This window comes from Mytilus trossulus, chromosome 6 (assembly GCF_036588685.1).
Source record: "Mytilus trossulus isolate FHL-02 chromosome 6, PNRI_Mtr1.1.1.hap1, whole genome shotgun sequence".
NCBI classification, from domain to species: domain Eukaryota; kingdom Metazoa; phylum Mollusca; class Bivalvia; order Mytilida; family Mytilidae; genus Mytilus; species Mytilus trossulus.
This window is the reverse complement of record NC_086378.1, coordinates 28442039-28455395: the sequence shown is the minus strand read 5'-3', so window position 1 is coordinate 28455395 and position 13357 is coordinate 28442039. Positions and strand designations below refer to the sequence as shown.

Here is a 13357-nt window from a genome sequence, read left to right as displayed (position 1 = left end):
TCTAAGTACATTTTTAGATTCAGCATATCAAAGAACCCCAAGGTTTCAATTTTTGTTAAAATCAAACTAAGTTTAATTTTGGACCCTTTGGACCTTAATGTAGACCAATTTGAAAACGGGACCAAAAATTAAGAATCTACATACACAGTTAGATTCGGCATATTAAAGAACCCCAATTATTCAATTTTGATGAAATCAAACAAAGTTTAATTTTGGACCCTTTGGGCCCCTTTTTCCTTAACTGTCGGGACCAAAACTCCCAAAATCAATACCAACCTTCCTTTTATAGTCATAAACCTTGTGTTTAAATTTCATAGATTTCTATTTACTTATACTAACGCTATGGTGCGAAAACCAAGAAAAATGCTTATTTGGGTCCCTTTTTGGCCCCTAATTCCTAAACTGTTGGGACTGAAACTCCCAAAATCAATACCAACCTTCCTTTTGTGGTCATAAACATTGTGTTTAAATTTCATTGATTTCTATAAACTTTAACTAAAGTTATTGTGCGAAAACCAAGAATAATGCTTATTTGGGCCCTTTTTTGGCCCCTAATTCCTAAACTGTTGTAACCAAAACTCCCAAAATCAATCCCAACCTTTCTTTTGTGGTCATAAACCTTGTGTCAAAATTTCATAGATTTCTATTAACTTAAACTAAAGTTATAGTGCGAAAACCAAGAAAATGCTTATTTGGGCCCTTTTTGGTCCCTAATTCCTAAAATGTTGGGACCAAAACTCCCAAAATCAATACCAGCCTTCCTTTTATGGTCATAAACCTTGTGTTAAAATTTCATAGATTTCTATTCACTTTTACTAAAGTTAGAGTGCGAAAACTAAAAGTATTCGGACGACGACGACGACGACGACGACGACGACGACGATGACGACGACGACGACGCCGACGACGACGCCAACGTGATAGCAATATACGACGAAAATTTTTTCAAAATTTGCAGTCGTATAAAAACTCATTAAGCTTTCATTGACTTATAAAACATTAAAATGAAAGTGAAAGAAACATTGTATACTTTCTAAAATAAATATTTTCTATACAAACTTACTGTGTAATTTGAGAATATCTTCAATATTTGGAAACAAGGCCTTGGTCAAATTTTCATTGACATTGTCATTTATCATAGGCTTATAGAATAACATCTCTAATATCTTCAAATTCTTAACATGCGTCTTTTCTGTGTAAAATAATTCTGAAAATAGAAAATAATTATATGTGAACAAAAGGAAATACAATATTCTGTTAAACAATTTTCTGATGTAATATAGACAAAACACTTTCTCTGAGTTGTTTCAGAACATGTTACAAGAACTAACAAATGAAACAGTTTAAAATGCAGATACTAAAAGATAATTAACTAATCTAAAATTTACTATGAGACTATAGTGTTTGATTTCTTGACAGACTAATTTTACTGATAAACTTCATGGCTTTGTTATTTTATTCACTGTTGTGACGTGATCGTCAATTTTCAAAACATTTGGCTCATATAAAGTCATCATAGATACCAGGATTGAGATTTTGAATTTGCGCCAGAAGCATGTTTCTTCTACAAAAGACTCATTCATCAGTGAAACTCGAATCAAATAAATCAAACGGGTCCTAGGGGCAGTCTTAATATTGCATGGAGGTGATAATTCTTTTGCTACTTCATGAAGGCCACAATGTGACTTTGAGATGAGGGGGGATAGGACCTTTATCGGGACTCCGGGATCGGGTGTTTTTAAGCTCGGGATTTCGGGATTGACCCTTAGGGGATCCGGGAATTATTTTTTTGGACTTTCAGGACTTTGGGATTTCATGTTTTTAAGTCCGGGATTTTGGGATTTTGTGCTTTTAAACCTGGGATTTTGGGATCAGGACCCCTCCTACCCCCTCTCTGAGATGATGAACTGCAATAAAAGCTCTGATTCTTTTCTTTTATGTTTTTGCTGAGCGTGTGCTGATTTTGTGTCATGGATGGAAACCCTGTATCCATTATTTTCCTTTTATGTATTGTATGTACCATTTATAACTTCTTGTCTCTTTCTTTCCTTTGGTTTTAGCTTTCTATATACTTCCTCCGATAGCACTTCCTTTAGAGGAGGTAACTCTGATTCTACCTCAAAATCAGAATCATTCTCTACACTCTGTGGGATGTTGTTCACAGCTTCTACTGAATTACTGGGACTTTCAGCACTCCTGTGATATAATACAAAACATTTAGAATCAAGAAAATTATTGATGCATCTTCCTATAAATTCTTTAACTACAAACATACATCAAAATTGGAAAATGTAGACATTTTCATTTTCTGGTACACAAGGAAATGCATTTTAAAAAATGTTGGTAACTATAATTGACAATTTTTCTAAAATTAAAAAAAAACGGTGAATTACTGAAATTGATTTTACCAAATGAAAGATACATGAATATTGTCTTATTCCAGGTTTTTTTCAACTAATTTAAGAAGATTACTTCACTGAAGATGGCAAAAAAAGTCTTTGGCAAAAAATACAGACTTGTTGTTAATTTCTGCATCATTTGGTCTCTTGTTGAGAGTTGTCTCATTAGCAATCATACCACATCTTCTTTTTTATACTGTTAATTCCATTGCACTTACTTTAAACTTGACGTAGAAGAACTTCCAGAATTCAAAACTCGGGTTAGATTCTCGTCAACATCAACATCACTAAAATAACACAAATTCAATCAATTAATTTTCATCACCATTTCTATAGCTATTTAACATATCCAGGGATAAAACTTTGGTATGAGATGAGTATGAATATGATTCAGGGGTTTCCGAAATATATATATATATATGTCCTGTTCTAAGGTATGTATATGCTTCTTTTTTTTAAAGCACAGATTAAGGAATTTCAACATAAAACTGATTGCTTTTTGGGGTTTTTGTTCAATTTGAAAAAAGTTTGATAATAATAAAAAAAGAAAAGTAAATTAACAATATTTCTCCACTCTTGACAGTTAAATTTTATTTATTTTAATAGTGTGGCAAGCATTGAACTTTTTAATTATCAAAAATATCTTTAGTGGAGAAATATCGTAACACTTATTGCAGTTGTAGAATCTATATTTCTCCAATCCCTATCCCACAACATTAAATGGTTTCTTTACAGTCTGCACGGCCAACAATATATTTTCTATAATTTCCTTATGTGCCTTAACAAAATTTTGCCAATGCTTACTAGTCAGAATAATACTTTTTACAGGTCTTGGACATCAGACTAGTAGCTAATGGTGCAGACAACATTAAAAGACTTAAATACTTCAAGTCTTAATTTAATTTGATATTGTTCTGGAACATGCTATTGAAATGAAAAGGAGAATAAATGGGAATTGTGTTAAAATATACAAATATAGATATTCAGACAGAATTCTGTACCCTGACCCTTGACAGAGGTCAAGTAAAGAATGCAGACAATAAAAAATTTGCCAGAATACATAAATAAATAAATGTTCTGCAGAAAATTTACCATATATTCTAAAATTTACACAAATACAAAAAGGTCAATGATTCTTCACTAAACAATTAAAATCTTTCCTTGAAGATTCACAGATTTTCAATTGAACAGTGAAATTATTTAAAGATACGATTCTAATTGGGTTTTTTTGTTTTTTTTGTATCTTATAACAGCGTATTAGAGTATGATTTTGATAAATTCACCAGAATTTAAAAAAAAAGGTTCTGAAAAAAAACAGAATTGTGCTTCCTGTCAAAGACAATACCAGGTACCCAGGCCTTCAGGGAGGGTGTTATAAAAGGAAGGATAATATATTAGTACCATGCTTTAGACCCTGCCAATATATTACCTTGACATTCTCAGTGCTTAATGGTGATGGGTTTAGTAATACTTTCAGTTTCAAAACTTCTACCATGTTTTACAAAGAAATTCATTCCATCATTTAAACACTGACAATGCTTGTAAATATCTTGGAAGGGTCTATTCAAATTATTTAAGGATATTTTAATGATAGGAGTGTCTTGTAATGCGTCTATACCATACTATACACAGAATTGAAAACTTATAAAATGTGTTTTCGCTTATATTATTAACCTCTCATTCAGATCGAAAGCAAACAAATTGTAATACATACATAAAATAAAATGCAGTAATAATAAAAAAAGATATCTTTAAAGAAACAGACCAGAAAGCAAACTAAATGATCACTTTGATATCAGTTCAGGGGAAGAAATGAACAGGTAGTCTGAAAATTATACATACATCATCATCGCAGATTATCTTTCTGCTTAACTTATCACACACAAAGTTCAAAAACCATAGGCTTTGAAAATTCAGTGTAAAGTTTTGAAAGCCTTGCTGTTGAACTCTAAGGTCCTTATGATATTTATTGACAATTTGCAGACCCCATAGCTCTTAGGTCCTTATGATATTACCAAATGTCATAAAGACCTAAGATCATGGGGTTGGTAGCTATTAAAAGCTTTGCACTGTGTGTGCCAGGAATGTAAACATATAAAACCATAACCAAATTTTGCCCCAGGAGTGAACAGGATATTCAGTAAGCAGTGGTGGATCCAGATCTTTTCCTAAAGGAGGGGGGGGGGGGCTGCTGACTGACCTAAGGGGGGCCCTCTCCAGTCATGCTTCAGTGATTCCCTATATAATCAACCAAATTTTCCCCACAAAATGGGGGGCCTGTGCTCCCCAGGGCCCCCCTGGATCCGCCTATGGTAAGAAATTATTTTCATGAAGGATCTAACCAATGTACTCCTGACCTTTGATGTTAACTATATAACAAATATTAAGTCAGTATTTAGAAGCGTGACAAATACAAATGTGGAAACTGATTATTTAAATGTATTTTCAAACCGAGGTCCCCATTAATTTTGTCGGTTGGGGACTAATAATCTGTCAAGAACTGTATGCATAAGAATGGACTGAAAGACTGACTCATCGATGGATGAATAAACAGGATTTTCTATGTCCCTACATTTCTATCTATGGTGGACAAAAATATATTATCTAAAAGGCATTATAAAATACATTGTGAGTAAGGTATTCTAATATAGTGTGCTAAAAATCTCATATAAATTAAGAAAGCAAGGTAAAATGCTAGATGTTCTATCATTGTCACAAATCAACTACACACAATGTGTTTTGTGAACAAAGTGTATACTATCAAAATAATGGATGTCAGTCAGAGTTTGGAAGTGATTTAACCATCAAAAGACCATTTAGTCCTTTAGTTTTACCCCAGGCTGCACTCAACATACCTATGGTAAATCTTGACAGCAAAAGCAGGGGCGGATCCAGCCCTTTTAGAAGGGGGGAGGGGTCCCAACCCAGAATAAAAGGGGGTGTTCAAGCTATATGCTCCCATTCAAATGCATTGATCGGCCAAAATTTTGAGACTACCGTGTTCACTTCTTTCCCTTATTATCAGTACATGTGTCTAACTATACACAAGCTGTAATTATAGAACATCACCAGAGTTGTTACACTTACCCTGCCGAGAGCTTTCTGAATAATTAATACACATAAGTTAGCTACCTACCATCTTTAAGATTTGTTTTCAAACAAAACTCTTCTGGCTGCTATCTAGATTTCTATTGACTACTTCAGTTAGTTGTTTACCAATTTATTAAATGATAGGCTACTTCACAGTTAGTTTGGCCATATTGAATAGGGGGCAGATTTTCTTGAAAGAGGTGAAAATAGTATGAAAGTATGGGGAACCCTATTCAAGTTTCCAAGCATCTGCTCTGTTTTAAGGATATTTTCTTATATTTTTCACACAATTTTACCTTCATTATGAAAATCTGCCCCTATCCAATATGGCCAAACTAACCGTGTAGGGGCCTTTTTTGATATTAATTTATTTAACTATTTATAAATTAATTTATTAAACTACTGTAAATTCAGAAGTTATTGCTTACATTTATTATCAAGATTTCATCATTTTAAACCAAAATGCGATTTTAAGTTTTGCGATTAATAACCACGTCGCATATTTTCACAATAATTTATGAATTTACAGTATCTATAAATTGATTTATTAACAATTAAGAAATCAATCTATCAAAAAAGTTAGAAATTAATTTTCCGTCCAGTCAATTAGTTGTTAACTTATCACCTCTGTTAGATACTTTATGTTTTACCTACAAAATCTACCCTTTACTCAAGTTTTGCTTTCTTAATTTTGAATTATATACTGAGGATTTCATGTAGAAACCAATAAAATAACAGTGCAGTCAATAGAAAACTGGACAACAAAGTGTTTTGTTTGAAATATTTAAAGTACTTAGGAATCTACTAGATTGTTGTACTAAAGAGTAAATAAATTCTAAAAATCTACCTGATTTACTTAGAGGGAAAGAGATACATGCAAAAACTATAACAGTTTGCTGATCTCTAAGATAAAAACTGCATGAAAGGCAAAATAAGCTTTTTAGCATAAAGCTCTTATAGTTTTGGTGCAGTTATACTTTATAGTATCAATTCTAAAGGTATTTCATTATTCATAACTCTTACTTTTATGGTTTGAATTAATATTGGACTTACAGAGTGTTGGGACTATACAAATACCTTGTCCTAAATATAACTCTTAATAACACATTAAAACTATTTTGGGATATTGCTACTTGCTTTAAAGAATGACAAGAAATCCCTTTTGACAAAGACATGCTTTGCATTGAAGCGTGACTGCTATATTTCAGAAAGTTACATGCCTCCTTAATCATACAAATGCTATAAAACAGTGCTTTTAAATTCATCGGACACAATACCTTTTTTCTCCAATTGTGAATCTCCCTTAACCATGCAAACTGTGATACAAACCAAAAAAACACAAACAAGTTGGTTAAAAAAACATCAACTAAAATTAGAACATGCCATTTCACGTCAAAATGTGGTTACCTTTTGGCCCGTCTGGCCGGCCGATCACCTTTAGAATCGCCACGACTTTTCATACTTTCTGATCTTCCCAGGTCTGATCCTTTCCTATAGCATTAGATTAAAGTTTGGTTAGCATATAAAAATCCCTTACAACATGTAGCCTAAGCACAGATAGCATGTTAATTAGTATAAAGTGCATCAAAGGCTCTTTGGTAGGTCGCAAAGCTACCACAACAGCTCCCTTTTTGTGAATGGTAAAAATTGTGAAATTTCTCTACTCATTTGAATTCTCTCAATCATTTTATGAATTTTATGAAGCATCTGAATGTTCAATATCAATAAAATATTGTGTAAGACTCAAGAGGTTTGAAAAACACAGATAACATCTATTCATATAAAAGTACAATCTATAAGCGGAAATGTTAAAAAGTATTTTGGCGGGAAAGAAGGAAATGAAATGTGTCTTTCTCTATTAAATAAGAATGGTAAGTGTAATAAAAAAAAAGTAAATTCAAGTTAATACATGATAACAGTTTGTAATCCTTATAATATTATCAATAGAAAAAACCTTGAATTGAAAGAATAAATTATCATTTTAAGATCTAAATCTCAATGGAAATGTGTTTATAACATAAACAAGTCTTCTAATTTACAGTAAATTTCATGAATCTTAATAAAACTCTAATTTAACTATGCATGTTAGTCACGGCATCAGCACCAATGCATATATTTCATTTGTTAAGTATGCAAAGCAATCCAGCAGTAAACATCACTCTTACATTTCCATACATTTGCAAACTAACATATTTTACCCTAAAATTACTCTGGTTTATGGGTATAAAAGGTAAAACAAAATCAAGTTTCTTCAATGCAGTCATCTTTGCATCAGATTAATTTTTGATAGAATTTTTTGTCTCTTCAAATCTCAAAAACAATAATCAGTTTTAAAGGCTTGTTCCATTAAGCCAATCTTATACCTAGATTTGGATTTTTTGACAAATGGAAAAACGTCTGTGATATTTTTGCAGTGTTTCATTCAACTTTATTTTTAACAAGTTATTTAAAAAAACTTATGTGTTGTCTTATTCTTCAGTTGGAGAATATTGTGTTTTTAAAAATCCAATTGGAAATCGACAAAAACAAATCAACATAATAACTAAAACATTATAATCTTAAACATGCATAAAGTTCTTGACATGCACAAAACATGCAAACCAAACATTCAATATCAAAGCAAGGTAGGTAACTGATTCTAAGCAATGCCTGTTTCTAATATCATTGTAAAAACTTGCAAAAAAAGATTTGAACTTATAAAATAAAATAAATAAGAAATCTTCTACATGAGCAAAGTGATTGAAGCTATTTTCAAAAGCAAAAGCAATCAGCAGTATTGTAAGGGATTTCTTAATTAGACGGCATGAAAAAAGCCGCAATATTAGTAATTGTTTGGGAAGATCAGACAGGACTGACTAACAAAACAAAAATGCTCTTTCAGTCAACAGAAAAAGGTGGGGAAAATATTAATGGCTGCAAAATATAACTGATTTGTAACATGTTAGCTTCAATGCTGTACAGAAATTGGGAATCATAACTGTTTAATACAGAGGGCTGGAGGAAACACTCATTTATTCATATTTAGCATATTGTGCTTGCTGTATTATAGCCTGCATATGAATATATATATGTACTTAGGTAAATTCACACTCCTATAAATAATATTCACTGTCATTCAGATATAAATATACACACTCAAATTAAGTATATATTAAATAAAGTATTGTATATGAATATATCCATGCTTTTCATGAAACATGCTTATATTTTTACATATATTAGCTAACAGGGTTGCTTATATAATTTCTATTTCATGTTTTATAAAATACAAATTCCTGCTTTGATATCAATAGTTGAAACACAAAAAAAAAAAATTTTCATATTCATTCATTTATATTATTTTATCCCACCATCAACAATTTTCATACAAGGTATTATCTTATTTCATTTGTGAAATATCTGTCATTTTCTTTCCACTTGATCAATTACAGACTACTGTTTGTTCACAAGTTTTTGCAATGTCTTTATTATTGCAAAAATTCCTAAAGAAATGGACTACTGTGGATTCATTAATATTCATTGGATATCAATTTTCGTGGATTTCGTGGGTACAGGAGAACCACGAATTCAAATGTTCAACGAAATACAAATTTTGTAAAGGAATGAGTGTAGACTTTGCCAAAACCACGAAATTAAATATCCATGAATATGCAAGTTTTCCTCAAACCACGAAAACTGGTAACCACGAAAATAAATGAATCCACAGTACTTGTAAAAAATTTGGAAGATAAAGAAATTTTCTTAATGCAACTATAAAAGGTCATTATTGTATATATCTGGAGGATATTCTAAGAATTTCAACAAGACAGCCAATAGCTTGCTTAACACAGATTGTTCTCAAATAAATTCCATGTTTTATCTAGCAAACAAATAAATTCAACATGTAAACATTTCAAACAAAAATTAATTTTAGAAAGCAAAGATAACTGAATGGGCTGTCCGTTGTAAGATAAAAATCATGGTTAGTTCTCTTCATCAGCTATCAGTTAAGCAGTCACTTTACAGTTCTGCTTAACTGTTGAAAATTTCATAACAATTTTACTCTGACATCTTTTTTTAAGAAATTAGAAAAAAGAAATTTATATGAATATGAACTTTTGAAATGTATATATTAATGGAATGCATAATCTGAAGAAACCCACACAGTTAAAAGTAGTAATTTAATCATGCATATGTTGATTTTATGCAGTATTATTTTTCTGAACTACTTTAACAATGCTGTCTGTTTGTTGCTTACATGTTGTTTTTGACATAGAGGAAAGATTGGGACCGGCTTAAACCTGAACTGAAAACAGAAAATTACATAGGTTCAAATAACAATATTCAATGCCATAGTTGTATGACGAGTACCAGATTTAATGTACAGGAGCATCATGATGAACCTTTACCCCCAACCCCTTTTTATGCAAAGGTAACCGCCATAGAAGATGTAGATAAGGCCCAATGCTGCAGATCTTCAATTCAAAGAGTTAATGTAATGTCAAATCTTTTATTATATCTAAACCTAATTATACAAAGTTTCTAACACCACTTTATTGCTGGAACATTTCAACCAAATAATTCAGCCCCAACTTTCTTGTTTGAACATGTTTCTGGAACATTTGAACCAAGTTTTACAAAGTTTTAGCCCAAGTTTTGAATTCCACCATGAATCTAGAACATTTTAACCAAGTTTTACAAAGTTTTAGCCCAAGTTTTGAATTCCACCATGAATCTAGAACATTTTAACCAAGTTTTACAAACTTAGGGCCCAGATTTTTTATTCCACCATGTTTCTGGAACATTTGAACCCAGTTTTATTAAGTATTTGCCCAAGTGTCTTACCTCATCATGTTTCTTAAACATTTTAAACCAGTTATACAAAGTTGGGGCCCAAGTTTCTTATCCCTACATAATTATGATAGTAGAACTTTCATTAACCATCTAATTTCTGACAGTGATTCAGTGGTTGCTTTTGTTTTAGATGGTCTTCTTTAACATAATGTTTACAAGTAACCTTCTCAACTATCTTCCCTTATTAGAAATGAACATGTCTTTATTTATGTTCCTATTTGCAAATACATATTCATTTTTCAAAATATCCTTTTTTTATGTTCAATTTATTGAACTGATCTCTTCAGTATCTTTTTTAACATGTTTAATGATCAAATTCTATCTGAACATTTCTCCTTAAAACCAAAAGAAAACACATTAGCAACATAATTTGATTGGCAAGTAATTAAAGCTGATGGAATTTGTCTAGGATTGTGGCTTAGTATTCAACAGAAAAGTTAGTTCAAATTTTCTCATATAATTGCCTATTCTTTTAACCAATAGACTTGATTTTATTCAAAAGAAACACAAAACATTAATTATGCTTAAACAAAATACATTCTTGTAAATAAATTTTTAAAAGAGAGAAATATTTGACTTGCATCTGACTTCACCGTCTTCATTATCTACTCTATCCATGCTTCACGTATTAAAATGAGGTCCAACAATATACTGAATTCCTTTAGAATTGTTATGTCTACACCGTCATGAAAATAATATAAATAATATTTCTATAAAATAACAAAAGCTATAATGGTGGGATAAAATAAAGAGAATGCATCTGAAACAAAGTAAGTTTATTAACAATTCCTTGGTTTGTCATGTTTTTTGTTTTATTTGAGGGACTATTACAAAATTTTAAACACTATCTAAATCTTTATATCATAAATTTGGTATTTAGAAATAACCAGCATACAAAGAATCTGTATTAATACTGTAATAAAAGATTTTCAAAAGCAGACTAATTTTTTTTACAGCTTAAATTTTGCATATTTATAATTCATACGCTGGAAATATCTAAAACCTAAAATTTGGTTATTTTTTTCATTCTAGGTTAAAATAAACACCAAAAAATGGGGGCTGTTTTTGTTTTTGTTTTCAGAAATGGACATAAAACAGACATGTCGACACCAAGGAGAACATCGAACACTATTAAAACACAACTACCAAACATAACAGCAACCCTGTTACCTACTTTCGTTTAGGTGGATTCTTCCCTATTACATACTTTTGAGGTTCAGTAGGCTCTAGGCCTGGACTTCGTCGTTTATCACCCTGTAAATCTTCAAAGTTTTGAACCAATCGATTTACTGAATGTTCTGAAAAATACAAGGCTCAACATTTGTTAATCAGAAACTAAACATGATTATCAGAGACTGAAACAGAAAATCAAGGTTCTGTTTATGATGAATTATAACTACATTTCAGAAAAGATTTATTTATGTATATTTGAATTCACTCTCCTTTAAATCACACAAATGACAATATATGCCATGAATCAAAATGAGAAATTACATTAAGTTTCTTTTGAAATTGATGAAACATTCGATACAAATTGTTGGACATCTTTGTTTAAGACATGATATTGGATACGTTACCAGACTATTTGATAGTCTGTTGTTACCTGGTTTATCCTCGTCATTAGGTGGTTCTATATTAAAAGATGTATTCTGGTTGGGACTAGGCGACAATGTATCTGTTTTGTCAGCTGCTGGTGGATAGGCTGAAAGTTAAAAACAACATGGTATAAAAAACATTTAAGCTGCAGCAATTATATATACAAGTGTTAATATCATCTGGTTTTCACACATCTCATACTCACCCTGAGCCAAAATGGTTTAGACGTAATGATTTACAACTTTTTTCACATTGGAATCTAGATATTCTATTTTTTCTGTAAGTCCACAATTTCACACTTATTTGTAACATGCACAATGCAAAGTTCTAAATCATTAAGAAGAAAATCTGTTATTAAATTTAGTATTTTAACATTAAAATTATATTAAACAAAATATTCATATTTCTATTTAATCTCCACAAGTCATTCACTGTTTCAGGTTCTAATGCATTCTGGGTAATGTTTTCAAAAGGGTACACCAAATGTTGTGATTGTTTTTCAAACATTCTAAAATATTGAAAATCAACCAATGACGTAAGGTTATTTCCATTTTGGTGTATGAACAATGAGATTACCCATCATGCCCATAGTCCTTTTAAGATTCTGAAAAGGCAAATTAGGTCATAAATAATTTGTTTTACTGTAACAAATCAAAATAATTGCAACATAGACCATAAACCAAGTTTTAGTAAAAGCAAATGTGGATAAAGCATAAATAGATAAATAAGATTCTGTCAGACACAGATGCCCTGAAATATTCAAAATGTTGGAAAATGCTTCTTCCATCACACTCTAAATGTATAACTGAAATTGGGAGAGCAGAGCATGGAAACATATACTTTAATGCAAAAAAAAATTAAACATATAGTTAAATTTATTAATGGGCAAAAATGTCCATAAAACAGAATTAAAAGTTATATCTATCCAAATTTGATCAAACATGAAAAATGTAGGTCTTTTTTTTAACCAAATGAAAAATATTGTTTTGTATGATATAAAAGATTTGTAACAATAACATTTCATTCAAAAACCTTACAGACTTCTGCATGTACGTAAATACCAAATCTTTTTTCAATTTATTAATAAAGTAAAGGTCATGGTGACCTTAATAAAACTGAATAGGTTATAGTGACCTTAATAAAACTGAATAGGTTATAGTGACCTTAATAAAACTGAATAATGCTGTATCATGTAAGATGGGCATGGAAATGAAATGTTCTGACAAAATTAACCAAAACATTAAAGATCACAATATCATAACTCTGCTTCCTATTTGTATAGATACAGCAATGTCCATTATCTGTATATATATTAAAAAAAAAAAAAAAAAAAAATCCCCAGAATTCCTCTTGATTAAAGATATAAAATAGAAAGTTAATAAATCTAGTAAAGTATTAAAAGATTCTTTAACATTTTCATTGAAATGAAGTCAGATAAA

The 13357-nt window shown here is 30.8% G+C and overlaps 1 protein-coding gene across 1 annotated transcript in view; it reads right to left on the bottom strand.

Annotated features, from left to right (window-relative positions):
* LOC134721051 (uncharacterized) overlaps positions 1–13357 on the bottom strand; it is a 111988-nt gene that overhangs the window by 21171 nt on the left and 77460 nt on the right. The window contains exons 25-32 of the mRNA XM_063583753.1: positions 11926–12024; positions 11497–11620; positions 9727–9774; positions 6897–6980; positions 5487–5501; positions 2618–2686; positions 2021–2196; positions 1064–1207 (exon numbers count right to left, since the gene is read on the bottom strand). Of these exons, the coding sequence (XP_063439823.1) occupies positions 1064–1207; positions 2021–2196; positions 2618–2686; positions 5487–5501; positions 6897–6980; positions 9727–9774; positions 11497–11620; positions 11926–12024 (759 nt within the window). The remainder of the gene's footprint in view (positions 1–1063; positions 1208–2020; positions 2197–2617; positions 2687–5486; positions 5502–6896; positions 6981–9726; positions 9775–11496; positions 11621–11925; positions 12025–13357) is intronic.